Source organism: Eulemur rufifrons, chromosome 8 (genome assembly GCF_041146395.1).
Source record: "Eulemur rufifrons isolate Redbay chromosome 8, OSU_ERuf_1, whole genome shotgun sequence".
Classification (NCBI taxonomy): Eukaryota; Metazoa; Chordata; class Mammalia; order Primates; family Lemuridae; genus Eulemur; species Eulemur rufifrons.
In genome coordinates this window covers 93725673-93747502 of record NC_090990.1, presented here as the reverse complement: position 1 = coordinate 93747502, position 21830 = coordinate 93725673, and the positions used below count along the sequence as shown (strand labels likewise).

Here is a 21830-nt window from a genome sequence, read left to right as displayed (position 1 = left end):
GCTGTTTGAAGACAGCAAATAGTCATCTTAATATTTTTTTTTTCTATATCTAGTGTCAGGTATTTCTGTTGGCTCTTTCTGCCAGGGAAAAAGAAATAGAGGTCTTGGTTTGCAAAGATCTTTATAGGAACACAAAACATGTTGAAGGCTAATCCTTCTCTTTTCCATTTCTTCCTATTATACAAGGTAAACCAGAGATAGGAATTTGAGGCAGATGAGAAATTTTCATTCATCATCAGTGTTAAAGGGTCTCGTCATGAAATTTGGGGCTCCTGGAATCTTATGGCTTGCATATTGTTAAACAAATAGTAGGTATATATAATGATAAATGCATGTTGATTTACGGATGACTCTTCAGCAGTCTTTACTGGTGTCTACTGAAAGACTGAGTAAATTCTTGGTCAGTTAGGTTTTCCCCAGAAGTTGGCCACATGGTATAACAAATGTGTAAGCCAGGAGACCTGGATTATAAGCAAAGCTGATATATAGCCAATTTTTAAAATACTGAAATATATTTTAATTGATTATTGGATATAAAATATTTGTTGGCAAATAGTAACTGGGGTAAGCATTAAATTCAATTAATAATATAGAATAAAACAAACTCATTAGTTTAAGCTCATTGCTGAAGACTTTACAATGACTATTGGTCAATAAGCCTTCAGTATTAGCATGACTTAGTTGATAATAGAGATTCATGTCTCAGAAGATGCCAAGAGGGGATGAATAATCTTTATATTTAAAGAAATTTTCTACTGTTCGAGACCATAAGTGTCCTACAAGTGTCATTCCGTGGAGGCTGCAAAGTAGTGGTATTGTGATACAGATCGCTGGCTAAGGCATGAAGGCCGCAGAACTGTTGGCTCACTGCCCTAAAGCAACTGAATTTTGGCAAAGCAGGCGGTGAGTCAGGTGGTGTTTGTGGCATTTCCAGTAATGGCAATGTCAAAGGTGGCATTGTCAGTGGGGACTGCAGTATAGACTAAGCAGGTCTACATGGAAAATACTGACTTGTAGGTGTGTATACGCAGTCCTGAAGTGTGTGCAGTGTGCTTAGCTATCTTCCAGCTGCAACAGTGCACCAGGAGCTGGAACCTAATGATTGTCAATCCCATGGAGAAGCTATTGGAAGAATTTGACACAGTTTCTTATGTCCAAATCATGGGTCAGAAGTATCATTTAGCTGGTGACATCCACATCAAACAATCATATCCACAATTTCTGAAAATCATTTCTACAAATCACCAAATGATTTTGATATTATTAGAATACTTTGATGAATGATTTGAAGTTAATTCAGAAAAAAGTATTTGGTTTACTTATTATTGAGTGACAACCCTTATCATTATCCTGGCTTGGTCATAAATCAGGTGTGTGACACTGAGCAAGTTGTTATATGTCTCTTTGTACTTTTTTAATCTTTTCACCTATAGGAAGATGAAGTTGAATTAGATAATCTATGAGATGCTTTCTTCTGCAAAGTTGCTGTGATTTCACTGTGTGGGAGCTTCATTGTTCATACTGGAAAATTTGATAGGCTTTGAGCTTAGAAGCATAGCCCCTGAACTTGCATGGCTGTTCTTTGTAAGAAAGACCACTTGTCCCCAACTCCCTGACACTTCCCAGGCTCAGGGATCTGAAGTCTAAACTTCAGGAGAATCTTGCCTTTGGGGCTAAACATATAGGGATAGCAGATATATATATATATATATATATATATATATATATATATATATTTTTTTTTTTTAAATTTAAGCCCTAAACCTCTACCTTATGGAAGGTGAGTGCAGAAACCCTGTCCCAGCCTAAACCAGGAGCTTTATAGTACCAGAAGACATTCTGCTCCAGGGCATTTTTTTCTCTAGAAGTGGGGCCAAGAAGAGGCATTTCAGACAGAAGAAATAGCATGTGCAATGTCTAGGAGGAGGGAGAGGTGATGAGTTGGTTGGGGTGTAATGAGGTGGGTGGAGGGTAATGAGTGAGAGACTCAGAAGGGCTGTGTAGGGGACCCATTCACCTGGAGGGTCCTTGGGTCAACTTTTCCCTCATTTCCAACTTGGGCTAGAGCTGCCAGACTTGACAGGAAAACTAAAGGCATCTCCATGGGAAAGGGAAGTCTTTAGACTCCACAGTCACATGCAAGAATACACTGGGCTGTAGTGTTTGTTTGACCAGACACCAGGCTCAGGCTTCTCTAGGAGTCATAAAAGCAATGTTTCAGTGGCCAGTGGGGGACCAGCACCTTATGTAGGAGGGTAAATAGAAGTATCTTGATTATCCTGAAAACCTAGCCCAGGAGTCTGAAGTACCGGAGATCCACCTAGTCAACTAGAGGACTGTTGTGTATAAATAAAGAGCACAGGGGCAGTTGGCCTCGTCCTCCTGACTTGGCCTGTGACAGCTGCCTGTGCTTGAGAAAGGGAGAAACATTCCTTCGCCCCAGCAGGCAGACCAGGCATTTAGGTCCATGGCACAGAGCCAGGGTAGGACAGTGCTGGGACTTCCCATTTTCATACGTCACTTTTCCCTAATAGGAAGCAAGCAACTTGCTACCAGATCAGAGCCTTAGGGAGGGGAAGGTGGTCCTCCTTTAGTATCCAGAATGTGTTCACTTTGAAAAAGAGTGGCAAAGATATTCAGAGTTTGGGATTCAGAGAGGAGGAGCTCTGCTCCTCCTGGCCCCAAATTTGTTTTAGGTTCACCACTGTGGTCTTGCTCTTTCCAGCATCAATCCCACATGCCAGTGAGTTCTTAGGGTCTAGGCAACTAGTATTCTAGACTATGCATGTTAAAATGAACTTTAGAGATATCTAAGACCCTCTTCCTCATTTTACAGATGAGGGAACTGGGAGTCAAAGCAGGTGAGTGATTTGCCAATGCTTACACATTTAGCTGATGGTAAAGCTAGGACAGGGACCCAGGGGTGCTAGGCTCCCAACCCCAGGTTTATTCTACTATACTACCTGGCCCCTCAAGAAGCAAGGTGAGGAAACGATCTGTATCTAAAAATCATGTATCACTGTACAGCCTCATAGTTTCCTTTCTGCAACTTCTAATGTACATTTCTGGGGTAATAGGTAATTGAAGCTTGAGGGGCAGCCCAAAGCCAAAGAATAGAGTAAGACTAACGGGGTCATATACAGCTCATACCTGGACAATTAGTCTCGTTATCATGTTGAATGAGGAAGGTGGACCTAGAAGCCCCTTAGCCCTTACAAAGAAATTGCAGCACTAGGGATGTTTTGGCTCCCATCTACACCAAGTTGTCCCTTTATCCTCACCCTTTCCCCCGCAAAAGGCTGATACATGTGACTTCACCTATGCACATTTCCAAAATGAAAGGTCATTTTTGTTTTCCTGGGTTCTTATCATTCGTGTCCCTGGAGCTGTGCTGAGAGGGCTTATGTGGCCTCATCCGTTAATGAGAATGTGGTGCTGGTTTCCAGTTTCTGAAACTAGGCCTGTGGTGCTAATGCTGTATGCGTGTGTGCTCATGTGTGCATGTGTGCATGTGTGCATGCATGTGTATGTTAGGTGGCCTGAGCAGGGCCCTGGGAGGGAGATAAAAGGCTGGGAAGAGACCTCCCTGGTAGAATTTCTCTTAAGTGAGCAATGCTAGATGCTGCCCAGATTGGCTCTCTCTTGCTTGTATGTTTGTTTGTCGAGTCTAGCCTGAGGGTGGCATTTGGTATCCTTACTGCCAGTAAAAGGATCGTTCTCTGTGAAAAACTGAAACTCAACTGCCCCTTAAGCCCCCTAGTTGTGCCAAATAGGGAAAAGAGAACGTAAAACTCAAATAAAAGCACCAATTAATATTCAATGAACACTTAATATAGTCCGGGTACCATTTTAAGTGGTATCAACAATTTAATCTTTGCCATAATCTTGTGAGTGAGTATTATCATTATTTTAGTTCCACAGAGGAGAAATTGAGGCCCCCAGACATTGGGTAAGTCACTCAAGGTTACAGGTGCAGCTCTTGCCCTCTGCCCTGTGCCTCCTGTGCAGGGTGAGATGCCCAGACACAGGAACCTCAGATCATGGGCCAGCTATGAATGGGTTCTAGGGGCCTGTGAGCCCCCTACAGTTGAACCCCCGACTTAATGTGTGGAGGCAAAAGTGCATTTTCCAAAGGAGAAGTTCTCTATTATCAGATACTCAAAGGATTCTGTTACCAGTTCCAGAAAAGGCTAAGAATGATTGATTTAATCCAATCTTCTACAAATGGGAAAATCGGTTCAGGAAGATAGGGTGATAGGAGGAAACATGTTTGGAAAGACTATGACCAGACCTGACTTTGAATCGAGCCTCTGCCACCTACTAGCTGGGTGAGTTTGGCCAGGTTTTTAGCTTCTTTGAATCTCTCAGTCTTCTCATCTATTACTGATCACTACCGTAAGGGCTCTTATGAAGAGGATATACGTAAAGTACCTAGCATAGTTTCAAGCATACAGAATGTGATTAATAATAAAGGCTGAATCTTCTGTCCTTTTCCTTAATTTTATATATTGTGCTGTGATAATGGCAGACTACGTTAGTCTTTTCATTATTCTATACTGTCTTCTATATTTTAACTTAATTATTTAGACTATACCTTAAAAAATATTTTCTTTTCTTAAAGGGCAGAATTTTCACACTTCTTGGTCCTTACATCTTAGGATAAAAGGTTCCAAATGTATCTATTGCATAAACACAGCTTTCCATCCAAAGTAGCCAGCTGAATTCCCTGTCCCTACTCTAAAACTTTGTCTTCACCTTGTTGTTTTGCACTCTGAGGCCTAGATTCCTAGCTCGTAAAAGGTGGTCAGATGAATTGAAAGTAATACAAGAAAGGACAGAGCTCTACTTTCCTGTGGTCAGTAGGGACGGGGGCCGGGGAGACCTAGTCTCCTTGAGTCTAAACCTCTGGGCCAGTAGCAAACTCCTGGGGCTGCAGGAAGAACACCACACAAAGGCCCTTTCTTGCACCTCTCAGTTTTCACCCCTACCTGCAGAGCTCAGGCTTGCTCAGGACTTCCATGTAGAAAGACCAGGAATTTGCAGGAGAACCAACAATGTTGGCAGGAACAGACAAGGAGCCAGCGACCCTGGTTACTGCTGAGTCCTGGCATGGGAGCCACTGGGGCCATATGTTACCACTGCTTCACATACTTGTTTGTTGTTATCTTTCCTAACAGCTGACTATAACTCTACAGGCTTGAGGACCATAGATCAAGATATACAATATAGGGATATAAGTATATAATATACATAGATTGATACAGATATAAAGTAGAATAAGGATACAAAATAAGATAAATATTGCATATATTTATATGTATTGATTTATTTATATTCATGGGTTACCCAACCAGGTCAAATCTCCAGAGTCATGCTAGTTGAAATCCTGAAAGTATAAGAGTGAGCTAGAGCCAAAGGAATTTGCAAGGCCAGGTGAAAAGAGGAAGGGAATGGAGTGTAAGAAAAGGCACAGAGATACAAATAGAAAAACAGGAGGAAGGCATTGTCATTGAGGGGTCATGATGTGTTAGTAAGCACAAAATCTTGGGATCCTCAGTATGTGGTAAATACTTTATGATCAAAGGCCTTGTCTTCACCCAGTGTGAACAAAATGCAGTGCCATGTTCTCCTTCCCAGAGTGCGGTTTCCACTTACTATCATATTTCCACAAATCCTGGGACCAGGATGTTCTAAACTTTAGATGGGCAATAATCCTCCCTCTGTGCCCTCTGTCCATGTTGTTCTCCCACTTGGTCATTCTTGACCCCTGGGGTCACACTACTGACATTGTGTGTGCCAACAGCAGGGTATGATAAAAGCATGGTATGGTGACTAGATCATGGCAGTAGAAATCAAGAAGAGATCTAGATTCTAGTTCCAGCTCTGTCACTACCTAGCTTTGGGACTGTAGGCAAATTTCTGTACCTCACTGTGCTTGCTTAAAAAATGGGGATAATAATTTTGCTCTTTGAACTTCACAGGGTTAGTGTGAAGTAATGGAAGTGGATGGGCTTTGGAGAGTTATATGCAAATATCAAGGGTTGCGATTTGTTACTGTTGGAAGAGAAGCAAATTAAAAGAACCCAAGCACCACAAAATAATAGTTTCTATCAAGCAGATGATGGGGCAGGAAAGAGAAAAAAGGGCACATTAGTGACCATTATGGTCTCTTGTGGTCCCCACGAGTCAAGTTGCCTTTGGGGAATGGGGCTTCTAACAGTCCTGAACTCTGGCCATCCTGACTCCAAGGGAAGGCAGGGCTCTCCGCCTGGGCCAAGTATATCCACTACAATGTATTTTTTTCTGGGGAAAATAGTGTGATTGTTGACTTAGTGCTTGATCTCAGCCAGCAGGTCTCTGAAGAGCGTGGATGTGGCAAGATAGGCCTCCCAGAATTTTTTGGTGGTTTGGACACATACACAATAAAATAAAGGAAAAGTTAAGACATTCAAATCAGTGAGAATTTTTTTTTATAGGCTTAAGTGGGAGATGATGAGCTGTTGAAAAAAATATGCAACTTTATTTTTCCTGCTTCAGAGATTTTTATGACTTTGGTCTTTGTCATATTTGGTGTAGTGATGATCTCTTGTGTACCTATGACCAGTACCTATTACAGTGCTTGGCTTATATAGGCAATCAATAAATGTTTGAGGAACAAGGAGAGGGAGGGAAGAAAGAAAGTCAAGGAACTCCCAGGCTTTTCTGTATTTTTCTGCAAAAAAAGATCTAAATGATGCCATGTGAGACTTGATCTCAGAAAGATATTGGGAAGCTGAGAGGGAACCCCTAGGAATATCACCCCTTTAGATGATGGGGATGCTAAGTTTGGAGTGAATCAGACCTATAGCTACTAATGTGAAGTATCAGGGATCGAGTCTTCTGGTGTTGGAGGACTGGGAGTGCCCATCCCCTTGCAGAGCTAGAGTAACTCCAGGGTGTGGGGAAGGGGGAGGTCTCTGTGCTTATTCCTAAGTGCCTGAGGCCTCCCTGCTGTAGTATATAGGCAGAGCATTTTGATGGTTATTAATAAAGGAAAATGTGTGTAAATTTACCCAAATATGTATAAATCTCTTATTTTTAGTGTTTCAAGGGAGGAATTCAAATTCAATCTTTCAGGTACTATGACCTGTATTAAAGTTATAAGGTATCCTGTGAAGTGTGTCTACTATGTACAAACATTGCTAACTTGAGAAATGATTTGTCTTGGCATGGGAGGAGCCCTGGCTATGGGAATAGGATCAATCCACCTTGGGAAAGCTATAATTTTAGTTTGTTTGTTTATTTTTAGTAGTTTAGACAAACATTTAGGACTTTGTCATAGTTTTTCTTGTTGAGGAACTAGCTCAATAGTAATTGATAGCCATACCAATAATAACAATAACAACAACTACATGACATATCTTTGGTTATTCTTGTGTTTCTTGATCAAATAAAACTAATCCCTAATATCTCTTATGAGGATGAATCATTTTTTAAGTTGGCAATGCTTGCACACAGAAGGTACATGTCCTTGTTAGACCTTATATCTTGACTATAGGTTATAGAACTCGAAAGACAAAATATAAATTCCTCCCTTGAAATGCCAAGAACAAGGAACTTACACATATTTGGGTAAATTTAAGCACTTTTTTTCTTTATTTCTAGCCACTAAAATACCCAGCCTGTGGGTGGAAACTGGCTTGGCTCACTTCCCTGTGAAGCTGGGGTGGTCTTCTCTTGGAGAATATATTTGGATCTTCAGCCTTCTTAAAACAATATGAACCTAGCGTCCAGATTGGCCAACAGTTAGAGCAGTTGGATAGATCTGTCCTAACTTGGCAGAGCAGAATATCTTCACTCTGGGTAGTTGGTAGGGTATAAGTTTTAACTCTCGGTCATTCAATGCGTCTTAAAAACTCCCATGTGTTCTCTCTCCCTGGCAGATCTTAAACTCTAAACTTGGTTTTATAAGACTCCCAAAAACTTAGCTTGGCTTTTCAGAGAGTTTCTCCTTAGGTTTTTACATTCCACCTCCACACAGCCCCAGCATTTGGCACACGTGCTGAGCAAGACCAAATGCTGCATGCTTAAGGGATCCCAAGTCTCCTTCAAATGCTCTGCTGATTTTGTCCTGTATTGACCTCTACTAGGGCCAAGCCCAGAGTCAGCCTCTTGCCCTTGTTCCAAATTGGTAAATGGCTAACAGTGGCTGCAGAAGTTCCCTCATCTCTCTGAGATTCTCCCTACTTTGATGTCTTAGTCTCTCCATTCTCATTGCTTCAGCAGCTATCAGATTCCTCCAAATAGATGACTTATGAATTTTATCAAGCTCTTCCAGTTACTCTTGGGGAAGTGCTGATTACTGCAAGCTACTCCATCCCACCTGGAAACAAAAATAAAAAAGCAACTTTTGCTTTGTTGCCAATGTGATTCATGTTAATTGATTATGTTTCATTTTTTGAATTGACTGCTAGGAAGCTCAGAGCCAAAGTGGAAACCCATCACCAGTCAATACTATAGAACCAAATGTAATATATTTTATATATTAATCTTAGCTCTAGCTTATTTTATTGTTCCTATTCTCTTTTCCCCTTATCTATATTTCATCACTTATTTATTTTTAATTTTTTAACTTATGCAACTTTGGAAACCAAACTCCAATCTTTAATGAATGAGTCAGAGTAAAAATAATTTAAAATAAATAATATCTAACCTTTATTAAACATCAGTACTCTAAGTGCTTGGCATATTAACTCATATTCCCTATAGCATTCCTACAAAGAAGTACCATTATTACCCTTAAACTGAGAGGCTGAAAGCTTGAGGAATCTTTCTAAGGTCATAAAACCTCTAAATTTCTTAAGAGAGAGTGAATATAATATTTAAAACAGATAATACTCTCTTCTCCTCCTCCTAGACATCGAGCCCCATTACTTTCCATAATGTATGCTAAATTCTTTGTATATATTATATTAAATCTCTACAACAATCCTACTTGGCAGGATTACTAAAGACAAGAAAGTTGAAGTTCACAGAGGTCTGGTAACTAGTTTTGGAGTCTCACATTTGGAAGTGGAAGAATCAAATTTTAAGTATAAACCTATCATGATTCCAAACCATGACCCAGTTTTCTTCTCAACTTCTGACCTTCACAGCAACCCAGCTGTCTCTTAAACTTGTTGGAGGAGAGGATATACCACTTTACTGTGAAGGTTTCACTGACTTTGTTAACCAGGAAGAAGAACACATTGTCTGATTCATACCTTGTACCCTGAAACCCACTACAGCTTGGGGACTGCTCTCCTGGAGCTCTGCAATAATTGTTTCTGGGAAATATTTTGGGCTTTCAGGAAACCTTCAATCCTGAAGGGCTATTCCTAAGGGGAATTTCAACTTGGGCAAAAGAGGTCTTGGTGAAATAGCTCCATTGTACCTAAAGAATAACCCTGTAGACTGAAGAAAAAAACACAAACAATCTATCTTGGCCCCTCCCCCCCACCGGTGCAATCCCGTTGTGTCGATACACTTATCTGCACAGTGAACCAGTTGGAAGTAGCCGGCTACGAGGAGCTTGTGGGGAGCAGGGCTCTGGCGACAGCTTCTTTAACTGGACTACCTTGTCATTTGTTCATGGTAGCCTGGGGTTGAAGAAGAAAGAACCAGGGATCAGGACACGTGAATTTCAATCCTGGTTACACTAGTCATCTGTGTGTCCTTGAGTAAGTCAGTTCACCTTTGTTGGCCCCAGAGGTTCTGATAAAGCCACTAGAGAGGTTGCTTTCTTAAATTCCCTTCCTGGCTGTAAAGTTTTGTGATTGCAAATGTTCCTTTAGACCATAGATTGGCTTGGGGCCCCCAGTTAACCCCAATTGTGCCCTCCTGTGAGTCTTCTCTCCCTTGTGTCCAGAAAGGCCCAGGTGTCAGATCTCCGTGCCTCAGGCCTCACATGTGTCGTGTGTGTGTTTTCCTGGAAGCCACATATAGGACACTCATTGACGAGGAGCCCGTGGTCTGGAGCTAGTAGTGAGACGGTAAACATCATGAAACAAGCGGCCCTTTCAGGCTCTCGGCCTTGGCAGGATAGTATGAAAAATAATTCTTGGGAAGCTGGGCCCTGGTGGCAGCTGCTTCTCCTCAGCCTGCCTGCCAGGCCCTGCCAGAGCTTGGATAGCTGGGGCTCCCTGCTGGGTGCGCAGCAGCCTGTGCTGGTAGTTTTCCACTCTGGGAAACTGGAAAGTGAATTGGTTTCTCTGTCCAGGAGATTGGTGGGTAGTGGAAGCATCAGGAAACCATTAAGACAACTCAGCAGGCAAAATACTTATTTGCTGCAGGGGCTCTTGCTTCCCTGGCTATTCCCTATGTTTTCATGCTTCTTTACATTTTATAATGTAAGGAAGACAGATGGTTGGGCTCTGATGAACACAGAAGTGGACTTGGGGAAAGTGAGGGGACCTGACATCTAGGGCATGGGCCAACGTGGCAGTTCTGAGTCTTCACTATTGGCTGGGATCCTGTCCACAGAAGGAGTGTACCCAAAATAGGAATATTCAATGGGAAAACCACACTGGTACTGCTGAGAAGTGCCACGTTGATTGCCCTGGGCTTCTGCTGGTTCCAAAGATCCAGTGGGATGAGAAAGGCCATCCAAGATCAACTTGTCCATTTTCCTGGGCCCTTTCTCTGAGGCTCCTGGGAGTACAGGTTTACCAAGAAACTTTGCCTATTTTGTTACTATGATTATTGCTGACTTACTGGTTCTTATCTTTGAATTCCCTATCCTCATCCTTATATTGCTTTGTCCCTATTGCTGGGCCTCCAGTCTAACTTTCATTGTCTGAAGGAAGTTTGTAATACTTGTAGTCCTCCCTGCCTTTTTGTCTACTTATTTATTTGCCAAATGTGTGTTAAGCCCATAATGGGTGCTGTGTGCTGGCAGGTACTGAGGGGGAAAAGGAAGAACCTGACATGATTATTGTTCTCAAAATTGCCTACAATTTGAATGAAGAGGTAAACAAGCACAAGTTCTATGTTAAAGGTTGTTACTTAAAAGAGCCCCACCCCCACTGCTTTTATCCCCATTCCATGTTTTAGTATTTTCCATAGCTTTGTCACACTACTTGAATAGTAACAGCCAGTAACAGCTATTGTCAAATAGACAAAGTGTGTCTATTTGATTATTGAAAATCTATTGTCTTTTGTCCATCTCCCTTACTGGAATGAAAGGTCCATGAGATAAGTTATTTTATCTGTCTTATTTACTAGTATATCTTCAGAACAATACCTGACACACAGCAGAGACTTATGTATTAAATAAATATATGAACATTCATTAAAGAAATACATTTGTTAACTAAATACATGAAGGGAAAGATAGAATACAATAAGGCATGTGGTGACTCAGGCTTATAAGGAAACCTCATATATCTGCTGCCTCATTAGTCAAGGTTACCATTGACCAAATTCCCAGAACTTTGTTTTTAAACCCTGTAATAATGCACAACAGAAAACTCTTTCATCACTTTTCAACAGGTATTTATGGAACACTCAGTTAATGCCAGACACCCTACTAGAAATTGGAGATACAACAGAGAGAAGGATAGACATGATCCTTGCTCTCTTAACACATACTGTTTAGTGGGAAGACCAAAATTAAACAAATCATTATTTATATTACAAGTGTGAAAAGTGCTATAAAGGAAAACCAGTGTGTTAGAAGAGTAGATAACAGAGATTCCTAACTGGGGAGGTCGGGTGGGGGTGTGGCTGGGAGGAATTCCCAGAGGGAGTGACAGGCTGAGAGCTGGAGGATGAGGTGGTGGGTGAAGGAGAGAAGACCAGCATCCTGGGTAAAGGGAGCATCACATGCAGAGGCCGTGAGGCTGGAGGTACTTTGTGCATTTAGGAATGGAAATAAGGCCAGTGTGCTGGGATATGGAAAGCAAAGATCAGAGCAGGGATCGGGGCAGGCAGAGATAAGGCCAGAGAGTAGGCTGAGGCCTGATCCTGCAAACCTCATAGGTCACATTTTCTTAAGAAGAGTGGAAAACTATTAGACAGTTCATGTCAGAATAAAGTTTTAGGAAGCTCACTTAGAGGGACAATAGGGGACTGAAGAAGAAGAGCTAGAAGGCATTGCAGTGGTCCAGATGGGAGGTTGGGGGCTGGGTGCTGCATTGAGGAGTGGAGAAGGAGAGAAATAGCTGAACTTAAGAAGTTTGAAGAATGTAGAATTTGTAGGACTTGCTAAAAGACTGGGTGATTCTCAAAGACCAAGTTTACTTCTCATCCTTTAGCTGCCTCCCAGCAAGAAAAACATCACCTACCATTCCTGAACTTTTCTTCTCCAAGAATTCTGTATTGTTCTCCAGGCAGAAGTTGACTCAGGGAGAGCCCTTCCGATTTTCATCAGTGCTATTGCCACACTGCCGTCTGCACCCAGCTGGCTTAAAGCCCTCTGCATGATGGAAGTGCTGGATGGATGAGGAGAAAGGACACTGATGCATTTAACATGTTCTTTGTGCAGAGAATTGACGCCTCACTTCCCTTCCCCCACCCCAGTTGCTCTAGTTCTCAAGCTTGAATCACCTAGACGGCTGGTTAAAACACTGTTTGCTGCCTTCTCCCCCTAACCAGAGTTTCTGATTCAATAGATCAACCTGAGGCTGAGAATTTGTGTTACTGATGAGTTCCCAGGTGATGCTGCTGCTACTGCTGCTGGAAGCACACTTTGAGGACCACAGCTCTAACACAATGACAGCTGAAATGCACTCACAGTAAGGAGATCCAAGAGCCTTCTGGAAGGGAACTGGCACTCCTCTGATCCCACATAGCAGAGTATCCTATGTGGATCTGCCCCCATCCTCCCACCTCTGCACTTTATATCTCTTTTACTTCATTTTTCTCATCTGTTAAGTAGGGAAAGTTACTGGATGGATTTAGTTAGGATACAAAATACAAAGGATTTCTAAGTCCAGGATACATAATCCAGCTGAAATGTGTCATAGAGGCAGCTGCAGCAGCAGCAGCAACAGCTCTATTACAACTTCTTGGTTGATGTTCCCAGAATGAGCTGTGCTCTGGTAGGGAAATCATTTGCAACAATATCATGATTCACCCTGTGTGACCCTCATTCTTCATTTCTGGTTTACTTTGGATGTTCCAAGAAGCAGAAGTTCTCATTGCATCCGCAGCCCAGTGTCTGGAGGCACATGATAGCTGGGAATGAAAACCCAGTGGGACTGTGAATGTGAATTTCTCTGACTTCCAGCATGGCCCCAGAGAATCATCATGTGTCCAGGCTGGAAAAGACCCAGGAGTAGTGGTTCCCAACCCTGGCCATGCAGCAGAACTTGGTGACTTTAGAAATATTCAGGTTCTTGGGCTCAGCTTCAGATATACCAAACCAAAATCTCTAAGAGAGGCTCACAAATATGTATTCTAAAACTTCTCCAGGTAGTTCTGGAACAATTGGCCCATGGACTGACTTTTAGGGACCACTGCCTTAAAGAAAGACTAATTGCACTCCCTCGCTTTCCACAGGAGGAAACTGAGCGTCAGGAACTTGCTCAGATCTCGCATAGTATAAGTGGTAGAGCCAGGAGTGGATTTGAAGTCTTTATTTTCAGAGGTCATGTAGCTCAGTGGTATCACAGGCTTTAGAGTCAGATTCTGAGTTAGTATTTACTCAATAAATGCCTTTGTGCAGTTACAACTCCTAATGCAGAATGTGTGATCAATGGGAAACATGAAATATTGAGTGAGGAAATACTTATCATAGTGCCTAACACTTGATAAATTCTTCTAAGTGGATGCTATTATTACTGTCTTTCATTGAATTTAAGAAATTGCCGACTCTACGATGCATCATTACTTGATGAGCTTCTAAGAAGAAAACCCTGCTGCCAGTTAAACTATGACACTATTTACTTGTTAAGTGCATCCAGATTTCAGAGATGTTATTATAATATGTGAAAAATGGGAACTATGATATTCTTCTCTTTCCTTAACCCTATGAAGATTCTTATATTACTGAATTAGATACTTAGCAGTAAATTCAAAATCCTGAAGAAGAATATACTTACTGTGTTTGAGGAACAGCAGGGAAGCTAGTGTGGCTGACAGAGACAGTGGGGTGGGGATGAGGTGCGAGACAGCCAGGGGACAGGTTATGCAGGTCCCTGGAGGAATAACTGGAATTTTATTATGAGTGAGATGGGAAGTTACTGAAGGGCAGAAGGGTTTCGAGCAGAAGAGTTTTGTGATCTGACTTACATTTTAAAAGATGCATGGGGAAAAGCAGACAAAGGGAGAGCAGTTAGGAAATGGTTGTATTATTTCTGGTGATGGGAGACAGTGAACTGGCTTACAGTGGTAGTAAAACGTGTGGGAAGAAGTAGGTGGAACATGGAGATGATTTTAGGGTAACCACCAGGATTTCCTATCAGCTGATGAACTGGATATGGGGTACTAAAGGCATCAAGGATGGCCCAAGACTTTTGGCTTGAGTCTTTGGAAAAGCAAAGTTGGCTGAAATGGAAGAGACTGGAGGATGAGGTTTCGAGGGAGTTTACATTTTATTCAACATTATTCCTACTCCACATGGGTATCTTTCTCCAAAGTTTGCCTCCTTTTTTCAATAAATATTTTGAGCACCTATTCTCTCCCCAAATGAGAAATAAAAATGAACAATATACAGTGCCTTCCCCCTACCTCAAAGATTGCCATCTGTAGGGGAGATGGGACATCACACAAATAGTTATATTACAAAGCAGCATATATCTAATGCTACAAGAGAGTTATTAAAAAATGTAGTTTGGAAAGCAGTGGTGGGGCTGGAGACAGAATTGGATTCTGAACAAAGCTTTAGTTTCAGAAAAGAATGTGCTGGAGAGCAGCTCTCTTGCTAATCTGCAGTGTTTCTCTGGCAGCCTGGCATCTTGGAAGACACAGCTTGCAGGAGGACACTCTTGGTTAAAGTAGAGGGGACATTCTGGTGTATTGTGACAAACTGGATTGGGACACAAATATGATCTGGGTCAAACCCCTACTACTTAGTAATAACTGTGGGCCTTGGGCTGTTGTCCTCATACAGGTTGAACATCCGTTATTCCAAATGCTTGGGACCAGAAGTGTTTTGGATTTCAGATTTTTTTGAATTTTGGAATATTTGCATTATATGTATGCTTACTCAGCTGAGCATCCAAGATTGGAAAATCTGAAATCTGAAATGCTCCAATGAGCATTTCCTTTGAGCATCATGTTGGTGCTCAAGAAGTTTTGGATTTTTGGAGAGTTTTGGATTTTGGACTTTCAGATTGGGGATGCAAACCTGCACATATTTTGAAAGTAATAATGTGTGCCCTGCCTGACACATAAGCCTAATGTAAAGGTTAAAAAAAAAAAAAAAAAGGTAAGCAATGGAATGGCACTTTGCAACTTGTTAAGAACTCTATTTTCAGAGTCAGGATGGCATTTGGGGGCACTGTATGACATGGATTATAGCCACAGGAGCCAGGAGTGCCTGCCTTACACAGCCAGGTCTCCTCCCCAGGAGGTCCCTGAGGGAGATACATACACAGGGGACAGTGACAAAGAGAAAGCAAAGTTCTATGTTATTAGTAGCTGGGCTTGGGTCCCAAATGCCAAAGCAAGTGCTCTGGTAAACTGAACTGGAGCATGTAGCCCAGGTTAAAGATTTCCAAAAGCCTCTCCTTGTTCATTAAGTAACTGGTGCCAAGGATTAAAGCACTTAGCACACTCAGTGATATACAGGATCAACATCTAGGAGGGATCAGAGCAGGCCCCTGAGACAGCCATTTTCTGGGTGTGGTTTTTAAAATGTGCATCGACCTCACCCATTGATAATGCTGGCTCCATTGGCATCCTGTATTAGTGTTTCCTCATCCTTACTATTCCCTTCAATTTCACTTCTCAGAGAATGGAATTTGAGAAATTGTTGCTTCATTCCAAAAGAGTTCAGGTTTGCCCTTAAGATTTGAGCATAAGGATTATCCGTGGAACACATCACCTCAGATGGAGAAATTATACTTTTGGTAAGAATAGGCAAAATGATATTAGCTTCCCATGTTCATTTCTTGAGAAAAATCTGACCTGGAAAATGCAGTAGATAGTGAACATAGAAGCGTTCCAGTTGAGTATATGGTCATGTTTCTTGCCAAAGCTGCCTGCATATGATTTTGCTTAACCACAGTTTTTGGAAGTATCAGCTAGTCCTGGGTCCAGAACCATCTTTCCCTTTCCTGGGGTCAGATAAGAATCCAGGAGCTTTACTTGGTATGCCACAGGCAGAAGGTCCCTCTTGCCTTCAGTTCATCATGGCTGCAGTGTATGTCCTCGTTCTCTGAGTCCGTGATGTTCCTTAAGGACAGCAGTTCTGCTGTGTCTGTGCCAAGCCTGGGCATTATGTTGCTCACGTGAAACCTGTTCCCCTGATGTTCACCACCTCTCCAGAGCACTTCCAGGAAATGGGGCTTGGAACCTATTAATACTGTAATTTGCCTACCTCTGTCCCCTTCCAAGCCTAGGGAAGTTGCACCATTCTCTTTGCCACCTCTACTCCACCCTACCATCCCTTAATGAGGCAGGCTTTCTAGGAAGCCTTTTGTCAAGCAGTTTCTTATTTCTGCCCTGTAAACATAAATCTTTCATGGGGTGAAGAATCATGATGGCCTGGCTACCTGCTTTGGAAAGGGGAGTGTAAATATACAAACTAAAATCTCAATGCATTATTTTGCTCCAGAGATGATTATTTTAAAAATAGTTTTATTGAAATATGATTGAGATACAATAAACTACACACATTAAAAATGTGCAACTTGATCAGTTTTGATATGTGTATAAACTCATGAAATCATCAGCATAATCAAGATAATGACCATATCCAAAGTTTCTTTGTGGCCCTTTGTAATTCCTCTGGCCACTCCTGCCTCCCCCTGGAAACCACTGATCTGCTTGCTGTCACTATAGATTGACTTGTTTGCATTTTCTAGAGTTATATATAAACAGAAGCATAAAATGTGCACTCTTTTTGTCTGACTTCTTTCACTCAGCATAATTGTTTTAAAATTTATCCATGTTGTAGCGTGCATAAAAAACTCATTCCTGTTTGTTACTGAATAGCAGGGCTGAGTCCAGGGTAAGGCAAGTGAAGTGAGTAAGATGCAAAATGTAATCAGTTCTTTATTATTATTGTTATTATTACCAGAACACTTAATATGAGATCTGCACTCTTAACAAATTTTTAAGTGTAACATATGGTATTGTTAATTATAGGCACAGTGTTGTATGTCAGATCTCTAGAACTTACTCATCTTGCATGACAGGAACTTATATCCCTCGAATGGGAACTCCCCATTTCTCCCTCCTCCCAGTACCTGGCAACCATCCTTCTATTTTCTCCTTATATGAGATTGGATATTTTAGATAACTCATATAAATGGAATCATGCAGTATTTGTCTGTCCGTGACTGGCTTATTTCACTTAGCATAATGTCCTCCAGGATCATCTATGTTGTTGCAAATGGCAGAATTTCCTTCTGTTGTAATACTGAATAATATTCCATTGTATGTGTATCTCACATGTTCTTTATTCATCTGCCCATGGACATTTGGGTTGTTTCTATGTCTTGGTTATTGTGAATAGTGCTGCAATGAACATAGGAATGGAGACATTGCTTTGAGATCCTGATGTAGATTCTTTTGGGTATAAACCCAGAAGTAGGATTTCTGGATCATATAGTAGTTCTACTTTTAACATTTTGAAGAACCCCCATACTGCTTTCCAGAGCAGCTACCCCATTTTACATTCCCACCAACAGTGTACAAGTGTTCCAATTTCTCTACATCCTCACCAACATTTGTTATCTTTTGTTTTTGCTGATAATAACCATCCTGACAGGTGTGAGGTTCTATCTCATTGTGGTTTGATTCGCATTTCTCTAACGATGACTGATGTTGAGCATCTTTTCATATAACTGTTGGGCATTTGTATGTCTTCTTTGAAGAAATGTCTATTCAAGTTCTTTGCCCATTTTTAAATCAGGTTATCTTTTTTCCCTATTGAGTTGTATGAGTTCCTTATATATTTTGGATATTAACCCCTTATCAAATATGTGGTTTGCAAGTATTTTTTCCCATTTCCAAGGTTGTCTTTTCACTTTGTTCATTGTTTCTTTTGCTGTGCAAAAGTTTTTTAGTTCAATGTAGTTCCACCTATTGTTGCTTGTGCTGTTGGTGTCATATCCAAGAATTTATTACCTAGACCAATGTCATTAATATTTTCCCCTATGTTTTCTTCAAGGAGTCTTACAGTTTTAGGCTTTAAATTTAAATCTTTAATTCATTTTGGGCAATTTTTGTGTATGATGTGTGATAAGAGTCTAATTTTATTCTTTTGCATGTGACTATCCAGTTTTTCCAGCACCATTTGTTGAAAAGACTACTTTTTATGCATTGCGTATTTTTGGCACCCTTGACGAAGATCAGTTGACCTTGTATGTGTGAGTCATTTCTGGGCTCTCTAGTCTGTTCTATTGGTCTATATGTCTGTTTTTATTCAAGTACCATACTATTTAAAGTAGCTGTGTAATATATTTTAATCTGGAAGTGTGATATGTCCAACTTTGTTCTTCTTTTCAAAATTGCTTTGGCTATTTGGGGAGTTTTGTGATTTCATATGAATTTTAAAATTGTTTTTAAATTTCTGTGACAAATGGCATTGGGATTTTGAAATGCAATCAGTTCTGAATTGGTTTCATTTTCTTTTTTTCTTCTCACAATGGATTCTATTTTCCTGCTTCTTAGCATATCTGGTCATTTTTTATTGTATGGGACATACACTGAAAATTCTTTTGTTGTTTATCTGAAATTAAAATTTAACTAGGTATAATGAATTCTATCTGGCAGCTCAATGTCCTGAGAACTCCAGCCCCCTTGACCTCTCCGGACACTTATCTTTGTCTCCTTATCTCAGAAAATTCTCCGGGCCCTGCCTGAGTTCTCATAGCCTAGACACATTCTCATGGCAGTAAGCTGGTGCAATTGTAGGGCTCATTTTTATTTCCTGACTCGCAGAGATTGCTGTCGTTTGTTGTCTGATGTTCCTCATCTTAAAAACCTAAATTTTCACATATTTTGTCCTTTTTGGTTGTTTAACACAGAGGGGCAAATCTGGTCCCTGTTACTCTGTCTTTGGTTGAAAAGAGAAGTCCATACTCAGAAGTTATTATTTGTAGCCAGGGGCCAGAACATGGTGCTAATTGGGGCCAAAATAGCATGTTCATCATCGGAGAGTTTATTGGCTTGCTTTGTAGTTTCATGCAATTAGGTACCTAACAAAATAATTCTATGGACCATAAGGGTACCTGGTGATTGCAAGGATGACTCATTACTGTTGGGAAATTGATTAGAAGTGCACATCTGCTAATAAGAGAATGGGGATGGGCCATTAGGGTGATATCAGATACCAAGCATAAATCGGCATACCACATTATATCACATTACTTGTTAGAGTTTGGACAAAAGGACAAGTTTGACTAAGGTCCAGTCTTGGAGGCCTAAATTGTACTTGGAGTAAGGGCCAGGAAGATAAGTCTGGTACAATCAGGGTGGTCAAACTGGGCTCATAGACGGACTTAGGAAGATTTAAGTTCTCTTATTCCCTGTTCAGTAATCAATGATATTCTTCCTAGGGGGCTCTGGAAATCAAAATAAAAGCATGTACTCTCCTCTCTCTTTGGTTTCTCTTGGTCCAGCTATATGCCGCTATCCTCTGGGCATGTCAGGAGGTCACATTCCAGATGAGGACATCACAGCTTCCAGTCAGTGGTCAGAGTCTACAGCTGCCAAGTATGGAAGGTGAGGATGAATGCTTCAGGAAAGCCTTCATTCTGGGTTGGACAGATTTCCTAGACCCAGAGCCCTGACACAGAGGGGTGGTACTGGCAGGAGCCGGTGAGAGTCAAGGAAGGACATCAAGTGGGCCTGCCCTGCTCTGTATGTATTCAGGGAGAGAATTCGGGGTTTGGCCACATGTGCTGGTCTTGCAACCCCATTCCAACTACAGAGGCCCCAGAGCCACACCACCCACAGCAAATAGGTTCATTGATATGCAGTGGATGTGCTTTAGCTGACTTCTGTCCATGAGCTGCTGCAGGAGGTGGGCCAAAATGGCAGCTGGGGGAAGGGGCAGATTATGTAGGATGCTGGGAGTTAGTGTCCATGCCTCTTCTCAGTGGGTGTCTGTGAAACCTCACTCACTGTAAAGCACTGATGGTTGGCGGGGTTGGAAAGGAGCAACAAAGGTGTGGGTAGCATCTGTGAGAAAAGGGAGCATTCCAGGGAGAGGGAAAGTGGTAAGAGGTTCTCAGAATAAACCTTATAATGATTTCACAATTTTGCTCAGTGGTAGCCTGGCCTGGAGGTAATAAAATGAAACCAGATTATTTGCTACTCCCCTGAGTTGCTCTTACCCTCGCCCTCACCTCACCCTTCCATGGCTGTTTGCTGGGCTGCCATGTCCATCGTGCCTCACTGAAGGCCTACCCTCCCTCCCTCCCCACTCCCACTGCTAGAGAGCCAAGCAAGAAGTGGCAGCTTTGTTAAGCTGAGTCTGAAAGTGGGAGGGGAGATGTGAAATGACTCCAAAGGGGAACAGAGGGTAAGAAGGGTTTTCTTTCCCTCAAGGTCTCTAAATCAGGATGGGAAATAAAGGTGACATGTGATCTAAGGCCTCCATCTCCCTGGTAGTGACTGTCTCTCTGAGTTTCATGGTGCTCTAGGGAGAGGGACCTGACCACAAATGGGTACTGTGGTGGCAGTCAGACCTGTGGGGAAAACCCAAAAAGTTTATCTGGATTGGGCTCCCAGCCTGCCCTCTCCCCACAGCACCAGGCAGCTTCTTGCTGTGAACTGGTAAACAACTCTGTGGTTTCATGGTTTCTCCCTCTCTCCCCAACCCTCACCTCTCAAGGCTGGACTCAGAAGAAGGGGATGGAGCCTGGTGCCCTGAGATTCCAGTGGAACCTGATGACCTGAAGGAATTTCTGCAGATTGATTTACACACCCTACATTTCATAACTCTGGTGGGGACCCAGGGGCGCCATGCAGGGGGTCATGGCATTGAGTTTGCCCCTATGTACAAGATCAATTACAGTCGGGATGGCACTCGCTGGATCTCTTGGCGGAACCGGCATGGGAAACAGGTAGAAAGAAGAAACATCCAGACCCTGGGATGTCCAAGACCATATTTTGACTTAGGCTAGAAGAAGAAGAGTACAAGTTGTCTGTGTAGATTGGTGTGTCCACAGACCCAGCATGCCCTTGTCAATGTGCAGCCTGGGGTGAGGGACGGTGGGAAGTGGGCACAGAGAGGATTATCAAGGCTGCTGGGAAAGCTGAGTAGATATTTCTGCTCCCTGAATTAAAAGAAGAGGATCCATCAAAAGGGTGATGAGGCGTGAAGAAAAGTGAGGATGATTTAATACCATCTCTTCACTTTCTCTCCTCAGGTGCTGGATGGAAACAGTAACCCCTATGACATTTTCCTAAAGGACTTGGAACCACCCATCGTGGCCAGATTTGTCCGGTTCATTCCAGTCACTGACCACTCCATGAATGTGTGCATGAGGGTGGAGCTTTATGGTTGTGTCTGGCTAGGTAGGTCTCTAGCACAGGGAGCTTATAGATCTTATTCAAAACCTCAATTCCTGGAACATAAAGGCAATCAAATCAGAAAGGGATGGGATCAGTTGCCTCTGAAATGAAGTGATTCCCTCGTGGGTAGAGCAGAGAAAGGAGCATTGCTCATTAACCCATGGCTTGGTGCCCCATGC

At 42.0% G+C, this 21830-nt stretch overlaps 1 protein-coding gene across 1 annotated transcript in view; it reads left to right on the top strand.

Annotated features, from left to right (window-relative positions):
- The window catches only part of DDR2 (discoidin domain receptor tyrosine kinase 2), a 130105-nt gene that overhangs the window by 75385 nt on the left and 32890 nt on the right, over positions 1-21830 (top strand). The window contains exons 3-5 of the mRNA XM_069478408.1: positions 19752-19854; positions 20969-21200; positions 21507-21654. Of these exons, the coding sequence (XP_069334509.1) occupies positions 19752-19854; positions 20969-21200; positions 21507-21654 (483 nt within the window). The remainder of the gene's footprint in view (positions 1-19751; positions 19855-20968; positions 21201-21506; positions 21655-21830) is intronic.